A 17,490-nucleotide genomic window follows, 5' to 3' on the forward strand; every position below is an offset into this window, starting at 1 on the left:
ACCTATTTTCCCAACTTTACCAAACAGATATAAAAAACATATCAAGTATCCGGTATATTTGCCAGCTGGAATCCTTGAAGGGAGAGGACACTGAGTTATGTGTATGATAATAGTAACTATTATTCGACAAGCAATATGACTTATAAACTTAAAATGATATTGATAACCCAAATAACGAATTGTAATAAGTATGTAGTCCTTAAATAGAAAATATATGATACATAGATCGGTAGTTTGGAGCCCGATAAAAAATAAATCTGCCGTCTTTACCATTTACGTTTATAAAAACGCTTTTGCACTAAACCCATTCAGGAAAAGGTACGTTTGAGCTTCCTCATGGCGACTAATATATATATATATATATATATATATATATATATATATATATATATATATATATATATATATATATATATATATATATATATATATATATATATATTGGAGTGTCGTCTGTCTCTGGGATGTTGGCATCATATGCTGTGGTGTGCTTATGCGCAAGTGACAGTCTCTATTGCAGTTGATGCATACATACTGGGAATTCTGAGTTACTGGGGCTGCTGCCGCGCTCTTCTTTCTCTCATGTTTATCTGCCGCCATCTTGCCTCTCTTCGCAGCAGCGACTGCTATGCCCTTGTTTAACGTCAGCCTCCAGGTGCCTCGGTCCTCGGTCAGCACTTCCCAATCGTCGGGTGATATGTCGCATGCCTTCGTCTCCCTCTTGTACGCATCCTTCAAACGGAGTGAGGGTCGTCCGACTCTTCTGGTGCCCGTGGACAGCTGTCCATTTTAGGATGTCGTTTGGCAGACTCCCATTCTACATGCGTCGGACGTGTCGCAGCCATCAAAGGCGTCGTTTGCGTAGCATGGAGTACATGCTGGGTGGACTTGCACGCTGCAAGACCTGGCTGTGTGGGACACGGTCTTGCCAGCTGATTTTCAGGATGCGTTTTAGGCACAGTATTTGGAAGGAGCTGAGCCGGTGCTCTTGCCTCATGTAGGTGCTCCGGGTTTCACTTACATATAGAAGGGTGCTGAGAACGCAGGCCTGGTAGACTTGGATCTTGTTGTGCTCTGTCACCGCGTTGTTTTCCCATACCCTCTCCGTTAGTCGTGCCATGATGGTGTTTGCTTTTTCATGCCTTCTGTCCAGCTCCACATCTAGCGAGAGAGTGTTACTGATGGTTGACCTCAGGTAGTAAAGTTGCTTACTGCTTCCAGGGTGACACAGTCAATTATGATGGAAGGGGCAATGGTGATATCTTGCACGCTGACGTTTGTCTTTTCTACGCTGATGATGAGACCAAACTGCTTGCAGGCATCAGCGAAACGGTCTCTGGAGAGCGTCCTCGGTGTGGGCCACAAGAGCCGCGTCATCTGAAAAAAGCATTTCCTGATAAGCACCGACCTCACTTTGGTCTTCGTGCCAGGTAAACAGCCTCCCATCGGACCTGGATTGAAGGTATACGCCATCAGTGGACGAGTCGAAGGCGTAGGACAGCAGCAAGGAGAAGAATAACCCGAAAAGGGTTGGCTGCAGCACGCAGCCCTGCTTCACATCGCTGTTGATTGGGAAGGATGCTGATGATAATACATCATACAGAACTGTTTCCTTCATATCGGCATGGAAAGAGATTATCATGCTGCGGGGTTGTATGGGGCAACCGATATTACTGAAAAGTTCACAAAGGCCCTTCCTGCTGACCAGGTCAAAGGCCTTGGTGAGGTCGATGAACATCATGTAGAGTGGATGACCTTGCTCTCTGCTCGTTTCTTGGAGTTGTCGTTGGGAGAAGATCATGTATGTCGTCGACCTGTCTGCTCTAAAGCCTCACTGGGATTGCGGGTACACACGGCCCGCCAGCAGATGCAGCCTGTTGAGGATGATGCGAACATACACTTTGCCAACGATGCTCAGGAGCGGGATCCGTCTGTAATTATTACAGTCACTGCGGTCGCCCTTGTTTTTGTAAGGGGTCACAATCGTGGTGTCGTGCATGTCTTGGGGGACTGCTCCTTCCTTCCAGCATAAGCAAAGTAGCTCATACAGCGGCTGAAGCAAAGCTGGTTTCCACGTTTGATAGGTTCGGGCGGGATGCTTTCACAACCTGGTGCTTTATCCTTTGGGAGAGAGTCGATTGCTTTGTCGAGCTCCTCCATGTTGGGCAATTTCTTTATGCTGCTAATAGGCGCATCGGTGACTGACGTTTCTCGGGAGTATAGCTCTGAGTAGCGCTCCACCCATCTGGCCATCTGTTAATCACGGTCAGTGATCTTCTCTCCCGTCAGAGATTTCAGGAAGGCGACCCCATTCACTGTAGTGCTTAGAGCCTTCTTGATGCCACTGTATATAATAATAATAATAATAATAATAATAATAATAATAATAATAATAATAATAATAATAATAATAATAATAATAATAATGAGGACTTTGTATAGCGCCTAATCTTTAGAAGCTCTAAGCGCTTTACAACATTAGACAACACATATAAGATAAAATACATATAATGATATGATTACAAAAACAAACACCATGAAATTAGAAAAATTAAAAGAAAAAAAAAACATGCTGCTAATATTTAAGGTAGGAAACATTATTAGGTCTTTAAGTTTGTTCTTGCAGTCGAAATAAGTAAGTTTTGAGAGCACTCTTGAATGTGATCACTGTCTTTGTGTTTAAGTTCAGTGGGCAATTCGTTCCATGTTGTTGGGCCCTGGTATGCAAAAGAATGCTGTCCATATGACTTTCTTTTCATAGTGGGAATAATGAGTATACGATTGTCAAAAGAGGAGCGTAAGTATCTTGCTGGTATGTACACATGGGTGAGGTCGGATAGGTATGTTGGACTAGAGTCCGGCAGTGAAACATAGCATAGAGAACAAATTTTGTGTTTTTATTCTGGATCGAATGAATAGCCAGTTTAGGGTACATAGCAGCGGCAGGTGTGCTTTGATCGTGGTACTCTAAGTATGATCCGAGTAGTTGTGTTTTGAACTTTTTGAAGTTTCTGGGGCAGATATTGATATAAACCAGACAGAATTAAGTTACAATAATCCAGTCTTGAAAATACTAATGAACACACAAGTGTTTTAGTTTAGCTTGGATGTTTCCGGATACGGCACTGTGCTGGATTCCTTCACATAGTTGTTATCTGTACTCATTCGCGCACTGTCTGTCGATGCGTTGGGTGTTGCTTCGGGCCCTTCTGAGAGGCGTCCGTTCATTAGGTCACTTTTTGTAAGATATGAAGGCTTTTTGTTTGTCTTCAACTATTGGTTCCATTCTTGATAGGTGTGAGTCGAACCAGTCCTGGCTGGACCGTTCCTTCTTGCCAAACATGGACATGTCTGTGCTGCAGATGGCACCCTTCATAGCGTTCAACCTGGCTGTGACATTGTGCTCTGGCAGGTCCTTGAGAGCCTGGTCCAGGGTGGACTCCTATTCACCACCTTGGTGGGGACTGGCATCTGCGCAATGTTCATGCGAGGGCGTCCTTTTGGTTTTGAGCGGTGTAGTTTGTGTGTGGCTGTAGGTGCACACTGCTGCTCTCGAGGGCGTGGTCGAAGTCGCAGTCTGCACTGTGGTAGGTTCTGGTGGAGAGGACGCTGTTAAGGTCAGAGCGCCTGGTGATGACCAAGTCGAGCTGGTGCCAGCAATGAGATATGGGGTGTTTCCATGGTACTTTGTGTTGTGGTTTACACTTGAAGAAGGTGTTTGGGACGCACGGGTCATGGTAGGTGCACAACCTCAGCAGTCTCTGGCCGTTTTCGTTGGTCTTTCCAGTGCCATGATGTTCGTGGCAGGTAGGCTATGACTCGTGGTCCGCACCTACTCTGGCATTAAAGTCGCCGAGGAGGAATAGTAGTTCGTCTTTGAGCCATCCTTTGATCTATTCGTCCAGTTGTCCATATAACTGATTCTTTGTGTCTTCTGAAGACGCGAGGATGGGGTCGTAGACACTGAGGATGTTGACAGGACCTGCAGCAGTGGTAAGGCGGATGGACAACAGACGCTCAGTGCCCCCTGTAGGAGGCTCAACCGAGGCCAGGAGGTTGTTTTTGGTGGCAAAGCCCACTCCGTGCTGGCGGGGATCCCCTGGTTCTCGACCCTTCCAAAAGAAGGTGTAATTTGTCTCTCGGAGGGAGCCGCTAGAGGCAAGCCTGGTTTCCTGGAGGGCAGCTATGCTGATATATAGTCTGGTGAGTTCTCTATCGATGATGGCCGTCTTCCTTGTGTCGTCCACTTCTCTGAGGTCGTCAGAGATGCATGTGCACATGGTGCACACGTTCCAGCTTGCGAATCGAAGAGCTGGAGTCTTCTTTATTGGTTTCTTGTGTCTTTAGTCTGGCGTGGAATTACCATCTTCTTGTCATGCTGAGCAACACACTAAGTTCCAGACACCCACCGGAACAGGCAGACGATGTCGGGTGAACACCTTGCTGACCGTGGGATGCCCGGCTTGATGCGGTCGGTAGTCAGCTAGTGGGGCACGATGATCCTTCCCACCGTCGAAGCTGACCCGTTTCGCCCATTCCCTACGCCAATCGGGTTGGATTTATAACCCGTAAACCGTCAGCTTCCGTGTTGTTACCTCGCTTAGTAGCGAGACTGGAATGACCTCTTCAGGGCGCAAGCCTGGAGGTGGATTATCGAGATCATTGGCTGCACAGACGTCAGTATCCTCCTCTCGTCCTTGCTGTTGAAGTCCAAAGGAATGCTGAGCGTGACATTTGGCACTAGTTCGGATGCAGAAGCTTCTGGAAGGGAGTCGCAGTTGACATTCAGCCGCCTTAGGGGCTCCACTCCGGATTTTCTGTCTGGGTTTACTTCAATAGCCTTTCCTTCTCCCAGAGATATCCACAACAGCCTCTCCTTCTCCCAAAGATATCCAATGGCTGAGACTTGGTGGGTGTGGAATCAATGTTTCTTCTCCTAAACGAAGTGCCTGACAAGGCTAAAGAGCTTTATCTGCCCGGGTTTTGGAGTCAGACTTTTCCTTCTCCTAGACTGGCTGCCGGCCAATGCTAACGAGTCAAGTCTGCCCATCAGTTATATATTCGTGAGTGTATTTTATGCTGCATAGTCAAATTCCGCCCGTTTCCGTATTGCATCTCTGCATATTTTCTGTTCTAACTGTCAAACTAGAATACACAATAAACGTTCAGTGATAGTATACATTTCTTCCCCGGTCACTATATGTACAAGCTTTGTCCTGTTCTACAATTTTATATGCGCAGCGTTTATTCTTTCTTAGTTGGGTCGTTTTAAATGTATGATGGTTATGTTTAAGGCTCGTTTTCAAATATGGTTCAATGACATTCACAAATTCATACCATTTTGAATATTGTACGTCATAAATGTATACTTATTTCAATTTCCTTTATATGAATCTTGAAACCTTCTAGAGATACTTCAATGATATTTGTTCATGAGTCTTGATTTTATCCTTGTTTGAATACGTATTAAACTGACTGCATTTTTATTTTATATGTTTTGGTTTTGTTTAATATAATTGGAACCCTATATGACTTTGATATAATGGAATCGTTGACTTTTAACACACCGATGTAGCGAAATGGGGAAAGGCTTTTTAAAGAACGAACAAACAAAACAACGGTCGTTGTAAAAACCTACACATCCAACGTGTTTTCTTCATTGATCAATGTTTTGGTTAGTTACCTTACTGTGCTGTTAAAATTCATGCTAAGGGTATAACTACCCAAGTTGTGCCAAAATAGCCATATGATACTGAATGATTGTCTTTCGACAAGAGTCAAGACAGAGCAATGTGCAGCACTACTATAAGTAACATTGAAACAAACTTTTCAAGAAGGTAAACCCTACTAATAAAAAATAATCGAGTACAAATAAAAGCTTTTCTAATTGAGTGTTATTGTGAGAAGGGCTCCACGTCCACTTGAAAATTGTAAATACGTGCATTTGCAGTTATTACTAAACGAAAACCTATTAACGAAACTGGACCTTATGAGAAGAATTTGTTATGATTTCTAAGAAAATTTTGGAAATTAAAGTAATCTGTAGTATATATCTTAATCGTGAAAGGTGTATGTATGTCTTCACCTCACGTGCGACTTCACGTCACGTATGCCTTCATCTTGTCTGGTTCAATTTAAATACGGTAACTGGTAGGCAGTTTTGATAACACCTGGTTTATATTCCTGAACACAGTTTATAAACCTCAAATTCACGAAATGTTATGGTTCTCATTTTAAGACTGATATATATTTTGCGTGCTTCATTCGTGTAAATAACCAATGTGATCTTGTGTGTGTTTTTCTTCTTCATGTAAATAATCAATGATATCTTGTGTGCGTGTTTTATTCATGTAAATAATGATTGTTACCTTGTGTTTGTTTCGCTGGTGTGAATAATGATTGAGCTCTTGTTTGAGTTTCTGTCGTGTGACCAATCAATGATATCGTTTGTGTGTTTAATTCGTCTAAATAATGAATGATATCGTGTGTGTGTTGCATTTATGTGAATAATCATTGATATAGTATGAGTTTTCTTCGTGAGGATAATCTTTGTTATCTTGTGTGTTTCATTGGTGTGAATAAACATTGACATATTGTGTGTTTCATTCATTTGATATCTTGATATCTTGTGTATGTTTTATTCGGGTGAATAATAATTGATATATTGTTTGTTTTATTCGTGTGAATAATCATTGATATTTTGTGTGTGTTATTCGTGTGAATAATCGTTGACATTTATTTTTGTTCGATTGGTGTGAATAATGATTGAAATCTTGTGTGTATTTTATTTGTCTGAATATTCAACGATATTGTGTGTGCTTCATTCATGTGAATAATCATTGATATATTACGTGTGTGTGAGTCTTCCTGTGAATAATCAGTGATATGTTGTTTCATTCGTGTGAATAATCATTGATATGTTGTGTGTTTCATTCGTGTGAATAATCAGCAAAAAACGAAAATAGTGTTACTAATGTAATGTTAACAGAAGTAGAAAACAAACCCCAACTCTCCTGTTAAAAATATTGACTACAATGGTCATGGAAATATACTCATACTATGAGATAAAGTCCTTGGGATGGCTTTGTTTCTAGCCGAGACTTGTTCCCATTGCCTCATTTAATTCCTTTTATATACACATTGGATTCCATCCAATACGGAAAAATTGAGAACAATCGTCCTCGGCTGTCACCATGTATGCAAAGATAAATTATGACAATCATCGCTTCGCTAAATGTTAGTGGGGAAAAAACACGATCATGTATCTATGGAAGCAATAAAAATACAACAAACTATGACAAGCACGTGGAGCGTTATTCGACTGAGACTGACATCCATAATATCAAATGATTTTCTATTATTCTATTGACGATTGGTCAAAGGATTAGTAAATAAAAATGACTGAATAAGTAAACAAATATGGATAAAGAACAATTAATATTGAAGGAAGGCGTTATCGGGAAGAATATGTCAGTAAGATTCAGTTTCTGTGCTTTATAAATCGTGATGCTTCATCATTCGCAGACAATGAGATTGCAATTTTGTGTTGATGCGTGCTCACATGAATCAATCAATCATTTTTTGTTCGCCATAACAAGAGTTTATTTACAAATATAGAGAACATGACAGAGAGAGAAATATTTAACAATTTGCTTTGCAACTTCCAGACAGTCAAAGACATATATTAAATTAGGAACAAAAAGAACATCAATAAATAGAAAATACATACAAACATACAAAATAGAACATAACCGTTCGACACAAATCTAAAGTACACGTGTATTAATAGTGGACTTGTCCATTAATGATATTATATTTGTTTATAAACGGAGGTCTTACATGTATAAAGTTTTGAAAGGAACTGATTTGGGAAGTTTTGCTTTTGACAAATATTTGGTAATGAGGCTACGAAATACGCTTGTGCTACAAGGAATAGTCACTGGAGTCTACAAATCGAAAGATGGTGAAGTCTTTCCAGTTTACTTTCAAGGTCAGTTCTTGTCAACTTTAGTAATTGTGACTCGTCGTTACTTTCGTTAAGTCATATTCCAAATCTAAGAAATTATATTAGTGCTTATTGAATTCAAAAGCAGTTTTGCCGCTTTTCGTTGATATGGCTATTGACGTATTTATGATATAAGACCTAAATACAAGTATAGAAATACGTTGGCTCCATAGATGTACTTCGAGACGAACTGAATTAACTCCCTTTATCTTACTGCAGCAAAGATCGTTGGTGATAATGGCAGGAATGTATGCGTTTTATACTGGTCTACATTTCAATAATTGTTTATATAGTTTTGTATTTACTAATCTTACGCACACTATATTTATAAGATGCATGTTAAATAAAACAAATGTGTATGCATGTGAATTATATAATTTCTTTAGCGGTAAATTAATTCTTCCTTACATGTGATAAGTTCAAAATTAATACATGATTAACTTGTCTCAAGAAAGAATCCATCAAATAACGGCAAGTACTTAAAAAGGAAAGAAATCCAGAAATTACTATTTTATTTTTAACGTGAAATATACACAAATACTCATAAAGCTGTGTTTAATAAAATTTGATTTATAAGTGTTAGTAGGTGTAAGAAGATGAATGGCATTTCACAAACCTGCTCAACACACTGATTAAGGATAAAACGTGTATTGTGATATGGTTAACTTGTCTCGTTAAGCGTCCTTTACAACGTATTTTTTATTTACATTTTTGGTTTAACTTTGGTAATGGTCATGGCCGTCATTAATTACATGAAACTTTAAATAACAGTTGAACATTATTTACATTTGGTTTAACACTACAGCGTATCAGATAATATGCGTCTAAAAATGGCGTGTGTTGTCTTGCTCGCAATTTTATATCTAGTAGACACAAGTAATCTCTCTCTCTCTCTCTCTCTCTCTCTCACACACACACACACACACACATATCAAATTCAGTCAAAGAGATTTGACAGCCATAACGCGGCATAAATCAAATGGCAGTATTACCTCACAAAATGCACTTTTTATTACCGAAGCCTTTCTTTTCACGTTTTAGGGCACACTTTTTTTTTGTTAATCATTGGAGACAAATGCTGTATTAGACTCCACGACATTAAAAATCTCCTTCACAGAAATGCAGTAAAATGATGAGTGATTGACAAAACTGAATACTCTTCAACTTTCAAAATATCGACACGACATGCGTAGTTACGAATTAAATTTGAAAGTATAGATTTGCCATTTTCTTTCACTGGAGCTGAATCCTCCCCGTTTTGTGCATTTAGTTTTTTCTCATTTCAATTATCCCAACATTTTGCAAACATGTCCCCTCAATTCTCTACTCGTTCCCTTCACATGAGTGTTGAATTCTTTTACTCGGTGAACAGACTACAATATATTTGTGCTGACATAGGGAATTTTCTTCCATTATTTATGTTGTTTAACTTTTAGGTGCACTGAGTGAATGCGTGTTTCCCGACTACCTCCAAAGCGAGTTGGACGAATTCGGAGAGCCTTTGCCTTGGAACACTAAAATGTGGTGGTTGAGTCTCCGGAATTCTCCCAAGCTGAAAGAGAAGCAGGAAATATTCGTTCAAAGAAGTCATATCTGGAGCCAGCGTCAGGTCAACCGGATACCATGTGACCAGAACACGCGACGAATCAACAACAGAGCAACGTCGTCAATCGAGAAGTGTTCAGAAAAATTCTTGCTGTATAACAGAACGTGCTTGCTAGAAGAACAACACAATAAATTTAGAGTCATTCAGTATGGCGCAAGCAGGTAATTTTACATGCAATTTTCCGGTGAATTTAAAAACTCACATACAGTTTAATCTTGATAACGTTTAATTATACGCTTTTGCTCAAGATATAGGGGTCGCTTAGAAACGTTTTACTTTCATGCGTAAGATGAGAAACAAAATCTACTTGAATTTGATGTACCTATTTACATAGATGGCAAAATCACGTGCATTACGCATAGGCCAAAGCTAAAACTAAGGTTCATGCAAATAAAATGTATGTACTTTATATGATGTAAATGTTATATAGTTATCTGTGTTGCGTATTTATTCATTTCTAAGCGCACACTTATGTCCCGTAAAGGCCTTTCATTTCCCACAACTGGTTAGTCAAGTTGATAAATATCATGCCACCTGACTCCAGACCTTATGACCACTCTCGTCTGTATACATTTCCAGCCAACGCATGATGCTAATGCATGTTCAATTATCAGACATTGTTATGAGTTATTAACCACGTATGGTGTAAAAATAGTTACTAATACGTGCAGTTGTTCTGACTAAAATGTTTACCTTGCGTGACATATAGCAGAGATCCTTACTATTTTGCAACAATGTTAAACACTAGTATTTACTGAGAATAAAATCAATCTAATTTTTGGGATAATACAAATTTAATTTATATCAATATAAATTGCATTTTATTGTTGCTGTTGTTGTGAAGTTTAATGCCATTTTTCAGCACACGATAGGCTATGCATGGCGGCCAGTATTCATGGTGGAGGAAGAACCCGGGAAATGCCCGGGAAGAACCACCGACCCACCAGAAGCTACTGGTAAGCTTTCTCACATATCCACACTGGCCGAATCCTAGACTCGAACCGACATAGGCAGAGGTGAGACAGCAGTGATCCGTAACGGAGAGCGCTTTCGACCACTCGGCCACTCGGGGCCCCAAATTGCATTTTATAAAAAGAAAGATAGAAAATTCAACCGTAACACAAGCATTCATTCTTTCTTTAACCTATATGAGAAAATGATTTTTAAAATAATGAATCGATACTTATTAAACATATATATTCCCAGAAGTTTAAAACATTTGGTAATTTAATCTAATATAATTGAAACTATCACACAGAACATTTACAAAAGGTCATGTTTAATCGCTAGTTTTAGGCATACATAATAACAAGCAGCTCATGCAGGCAAACCTAAATATTAATGTTCGGTTATCTTTAGAATTATCTGTCCACAGTGTTTTTTGTGTGACCTGTCTATTCATTTCATGTTAGGGATAGTCATCGTTAGAAATATGATCTGAATGACGTGATTCACTTTTGTAAACCTCAAAGTTTTACATTGGTTGGTGAGTTAAAGAGTCAACATAACATGACCTCCCATCGGTTCGCGTCAGAGCTCCTCTAATTTTTCAAGTCTCCTTATTTTATAACTCCCCTCATCTTTGACTGACCAAATAGGATGAGTCTTCTTAAGGATTACTAAATATCTACGTGAAAATAGAATTACCGATCAGCGAAATAAGATTCACACCCTCCACCCAAAATAAACACTGCAAATCAATTCAAGGAATTTCAAATCTCTACATCAGTAGTTCACGGCCTTGTTTTTCGCTGAGACCCTAAACTTAATAACATAACTTGTGAATAAGGATGAAACGGCAGATGGGTCTTTCATTGCCAATTGTGTTATCTCGTTTAATACTAGTATTAATAATAATAATAATAATAATAATAATAATAATAATAATAATAATAATTATAATAATAATAATATTATTATTATTATTATTATTATTATTATTATTATTATTATTGGTTATGAACACGACCTCCCGACCCTCAGGCTTATGACATGATTTCGTCTGATAATCCTTGCCAAACGTGGGTTGCATGCCACATTTGTATTTGGAAAGTAAAATAAGAATCGACTGAGGCACGTGCATCATTTTACTAAGCTTGTACTAAATACTGGGACAATTTTGATATCCTTTGAAAGAGTTAAATGAATTTGTCTCAAATATATAAATGTAGGTTTTCTTTCGTTTCGTTTTAACTGTACAACCGGTGTTTCGTTTAGCCTCTACACCCTTTGCTAAATATGGAAAGCGTTTGCCAATAATGAAAAACAGGATACATGACCAGAGTATGGCAATAAAACCGAATATGGTTGAAAACCTCAAAAAAGTATACGACTCAATTATATGACACTTCGAGCTCTTACACAATAACAAATATGAAAGTGGATGAAAACATGAAAAAAAGATATGTATGACCTGCTATAAATTGCTATAACGCTTCTGGAATATGGCCTTGAAGAAGGGGTGCAGTGAGTTGGAATGAGGTGAGGCTGGAGTTAAACATTTCTCTCCCAATTAAAATATTCTAGCTGATTCGCCTTGAAATAATTTCTTTCTCTCTGGGTCTGATTGTTTCGCACAGACAATACATTTGCTAATTTATTGGCAAAGTCTGTATTTTAGACAAATAACCGAGCTGACTAGTGTATGCGGTCTCTCAGTCGTTAGCGTGGCGAACTCAGAATCATTGGGTTACAAGTTCGATTCCATACGAGAATAGAACATTTCGGCTACCTTGGTTTTTCATTCCTCGGCATTAAGTAGCCTTTCATGTTCCGCTAAAAATCAATCAATCAATGGTATTCAATCGAAGGAATATGACGATAAATCTCCCTAGAATAAATGTCCTTGTCTGTAATCTGTAGTTAGTTGGTTTAATCGTGAACGTTTGTCACAATAATTATGGACAACAAGTGGTTTGCCAAACAAGTGTCCTTGTGAACTTATCAGACGTAGACTTATCAGACTTATAGAAGCTGAAATTAAAAGGCATGCATTCAAATTTATCTACTTATTTATTTACTATTTAGTTATTTATTTTGATACGTTTAAATATATGATGTCTCCAATATATGTTGTTGTTGTGTTAACACCTTTTTTCAGCATACGATAGCCCAATACTAATGGTGGAGGAAGAACCCGGTAAACCTCCCGGAAAAAAACACTGACCTACGAGAAGCTACTGGTAAGCTTTCTCACATATCCACATTGGCCAAATCTGAGACTCGAACCTAAGCAGAAATAGGTGAGGTGACAGTGATTCGTTAATGGTAAGCGTGTTAGACCACTGGACCACTCGAGGCCCCTGTTTTCAACAGAATACATCGAGCGAGAACCATGTCACACGTTCAGTTGAGCGGTGTGCGCGCGTGTGATTTAGATTTTAACGTATCTTTAACAATGTCGCAGTCATATTGCTACAATGTCTGCAGTATGGCAGTTTATAATGATGTCTATCACTGGGGCTTCATGCCGCAGACATGTAGCATCATGTCCCATCCAGTCAAATTATCCTGACACCAGGCCGACTAGTTCTATCACTAACCTCTTAATGATGCACGCCAAGGGAGGCAGCTGCTAGTACCATGTTTAGAAGTCTTAGCCATGACTCGGCCGGAGTTTGAACCCACGACCTCCCGCATCTGAGGCGGAAGCTCTAAACACTTATGCTACCGGTGCGGTCTGCTAAATTATCATTAATTTAAATGTCTTTAATGCAATTTCATTAATGTCGTTTGTATGCTCCCCTATTGCAATTTCTTCATTATAACTTTGTACTGTCCCCTTTAGATACTTCTCGATATGGTAGATAGTAGACAATCTTCTGCCCATTTTACCTTGACGATGGGCAACCTGGCAGTTTCTTCTATATGCGACAACCAAATCTGGACATCTTCAACAAGACACGCTAAGGCAATATCAACTTATAAATTACAAATACAGATACTATCAGAAAGACTGAACTGCGTTCTTTTTATGTGTGCAGATTTTGTAACAATTTCTTGAGAGTCAATGAATTTATTTATATTTCCAAACACCACAATAATTCAACAGCTAATCTGCGAGCATAACACATATTTTTCTGCTCATAACTCATTCGGGATTTATCGTTTGGTATTTTGGTAAATCTGTATTGTACATGAAAATTATAATAGTACGACCTGCAACCAAGTGCTAAATTCTGACAATGGTTTGAAATACGAACACAAGTATTTTTGAAGAAAACAAATTATTCAAGCTGTAATGTGTACTGCCTTACAGAGTTTCTCACCGTAAACTCGGATAACACAAATTGGTTAAAATAACTTAATTGTTACCCTCTATAGTTACGCGTACATAATTCCGAAGAAAACGTAAATGGGAATGTTTATGTGTACTGAGTTTGTGCGATGATCAGTGCACTAGATTGCAATCAAGTTGATAAACCGCAAGCTTATAAGCGTTCAACCGGACATGTGAAGTATTTCTAATAACTCCGACTTCCGACTCAGAAAATAGCGCATCTAAAACTTGCTTGGTTCGGGATAGGCACGGAAGTTTCATCAACCAGATCTCAGAATCTATTGTTTATCCAGAAGCTTAATGCCGCCCTATACTTATAACTGAATAACGACAAATTATCGGGGCTGAAGACTTTAAATTAATCTTTAATACAAATGAACTCGTACGGAAATTGGCATACTTAGGCCGGAAGTATGAAATTGTCTTCTGGCAAAATTTTACATGTACTCTGATAATTATGACCAGTATATTGAACGTTATCGAAATCAATCACGATTGCATTATAACACTTTGCAAATGAGAATCTATACGCAAACTGGCATTCATTATGATCTGTACAGTAAAAAAAAAATATTGGGATCTGTGAATGATTTATTTTTAGTTAGAGTACAGCTTCATTTCTTGATATTTAAATTTAAGTATGACAATTGCATGAATCATGAAGAGACTAGGTAAAAGAGCTATTAACCCGCGGGTATAGTTAAGAACAACATCAACACGTGTGTCGGTATGTGTTAGTGCGTGCGTGCGTGTGTGTGTCTCTGATTTGGATTTTTAACGTTGTTTTAACAGTTTGTTTAGTTATATCTCTACGATGTCATATTTCTGCAGTGTGGCAGTTTATAGTGATGTCTGGCACTGTGGCATAATGCTGAGACATGTAGAATGATGTCTCACCCAATTACATTATCCTGACACCAGTTCGACCGGTCCTAACACTTACCTCTTAATGCCGAGCGCATCGCGAGGCAACTGTTGGTACCACTTTTTTAAATCTTTTGTAAGACTCGGCCGCAGTCCGAACACGCAGCCTCCCGCATCCGAGGCGGACAATCTAACCACTAGGCCACGGAAGCGGTCCAACAACATTAACAAAACATTAAGAATAAAACAATTTTGAGACAGAACTAATGAACTAATTCGATAAAACTGAAAATGTATTTCAGTGTCAACAGTGTTATAATTGATGACAAATTAAACTGCCTGATAAATAAATGAAAACATAAACTTTAGTCAGTGCAGTGAATTATGAGTTACTGTGACATATTACTATGATGTAGTTGTAATACTCGTCAAGATGTACACCGTCATCAAACACATAATGTTATTTATAGGAGTATGTATACAAGGTGGTAAAATTTGATATTATAGGGCGGATTCAGAAATATCTTTTATTAGCACATAGTCGGTACACTTTGCCTATACTGTGTGCTGTTTAACAGTTTTGATATTATAACACGTGAACATCTCACTTTGTCTGGTTCTGATTGGTCAGAATAAGTCAATTACATTATTGTGCAGAATTCTCTTTCTGATAGGGTGCGATCGTGGGAAACCTTCCCGCAGTCTAGAATGTTTTGCTTTCAATGAACAATTTGGCGGCCGTTTTTCAAGTCGATTTGCAAAAGGAAACTGAGGAAAGGTTAGGGGCCATCCATAAATGACGTCACGCGATTTTGGGCGATTTTTTTACTCCTCGCCCCCCCCCCCCCCCCCGTCACACATGTTTTACACAAATTCCTTCCCCTCATCACACATCGTCACAAATGTGTGACCACGTCCCCACCAGGTGCATGACGTCATTTATGGACGATCCCTTATACCGGCCGTCTGAATATGGACAATTTACCCCAAAAGGGGTTTGTTTTGTGATGTATAACAATATCGTCATAATAAAAATGGAGTAAAACACCAAAGCAAGAACAAAAAGAAGTCAAACTCATTTTACTCATTTGATAGCGGGTGGTGGGGTGGTGGGGTGGGGAAGGGGTCGGTATATCTGTAGCATAGAAATAGAATTCACCCAATTTACAAGCGTGGTTTAAATGTAAAGTTACAGAAGTAAATAAACTCACCCTTGTTCACAGAAGAATGAGAACATAAACCGGTCTCCAAACTGATAGAACTTTATCCAACCACAGCATATTTACGCAATAAATATGTGATGCAAATCCGACTCGAAAAGAAATTTGTTTATGTCTTCTGTACAGTCTTTTGTCCCTAATCAAATGCTGCACATATCCATTTACAAATACACTGCAGTAAATATGGGGATACCGCTCCGGTGGCCTAGTGGTTAGAGCGTCCGCCTCGGATGCGGGAGGTCGTGGGTTCGATCCCCGGCCGAGTCATACCAAAGACTTACAAAAATGGTACTAACAGGTGCCTCGCTTGACGCTCAGCATTAAGAGGTTAGTGTTAGGACTGGTCGGCCCGGTGTCAGGATAATGTGACTGGGTGGGACATCATGCTACATGTCTGCGGCATGATGCCCCAGTGCTAGACATCGCTATAAACTGACTGCCACATTGCAGACATCGTAGCGATATGACTGAAAAATTGTTAAAGCTACGTTAAAAATCAAATCACATCAGTAAATATGGGAATTTCTGCATCCAGTAATCCTATTTCACATGAAAATCGCAACAATGTAATCTTTAGTGACATTTTAGGGTAAACATGTCATCTAGGCCTTCTCTATACCGTATCAAACAATGTGACATCGCATGCATTGATCATTCTGTTTTGAAAAATGATTACGTTGTTATAAAATGTTCTGTTTATTCGGATGGATGCTTGCTCTTTGATTTATAGTTTGTGAAAAAAGCACAATCTACTTTTACTAGTTCAGTTTTGTTTAGGACTATATTTTATGCACACTAAATGAAAGTTGCATCGTGTGTCAGAATGAGCGAAATTGTTCATTCTTCTTTCTATCTAAATAATTTCCGCAGAAATAAAAACTATGTGTTAAAAAAGAATCTCAAATGGGTAATGATTTAATATTACATTTGTGAAACTCTTTGAATAATGTACAGCTTTTTCTCGCCAAGGCTCACAAAAGCTGGACATTATTCAATTCGTTTCATAAATTCAGTTTTAACCATGGCCAATTTTTTACGATCATCTATATATCAGAGGTGAGGGTCGGCCAAAAAAAGCAGGCCAGGGATCTGTGAGATGGAAACTGGGGGAGGAGGATCCTGCATTGTATGCGTTGTTATGGCATAATTTGGAGTATCTGACAATAAGAAATTATCCTAAAAAATAACTTGTATTGCGGTCACCTGGAAATTCAAAACATAGTAAAGATTGCACACGTTTACATTTATATACCAAGTTAGCCCCCTTGACTTAATCTGCATGGGTTCTATGAACTCCCTCCAAGTTGTTTCGTTGGAGCTGACAATGATTGAGATATTAGACTCAGATACCAACGCCGACGCCAACGCTATGTGTTGTACAACATCTCCAGCATCAATGCTATGTGTTGTCTAACATCGCCAACATCGACGCCAATGCTATGTGTTGTACAACATCGTACACATCAACGCCAACGCTGTGTTGTACAACATCGCCAACATCGACGCCAATGCTATG

The 17,490-nt window shown here is 39.0% G+C and overlaps 1 protein-coding gene across 1 annotated transcript in view; it reads left to right on the forward strand.

The window, feature by feature from the left end:
* Positions 1-17,490, forward strand: part of LOC149796710 (uncharacterized) — a 79,643-nt gene that overhangs the window by 7,523 nt on the left and 54,630 nt on the right. Inside the window, exon 2 of the mRNA XM_089961340.1 lies at positions 9,442-9,772. Within this exon, the coding sequence (XP_089817466.1) occupies positions 9,442-9,772 (331 nt within the window). The remainder of the gene's footprint in view (positions 1-9,441; positions 9,773-17,490) is intronic.

This window comes from Sinohyriopsis cumingii, chromosome 6 (genome assembly GCF_028554795.1).
Source record: "Sinohyriopsis cumingii isolate HCF-2022 chromosome 6, ASM2855479v2, whole genome shotgun sequence".
Classification (NCBI taxonomy): Eukaryota; Metazoa; Mollusca; class Bivalvia; order Unionida; family Unionidae; genus Sinohyriopsis; species Sinohyriopsis cumingii.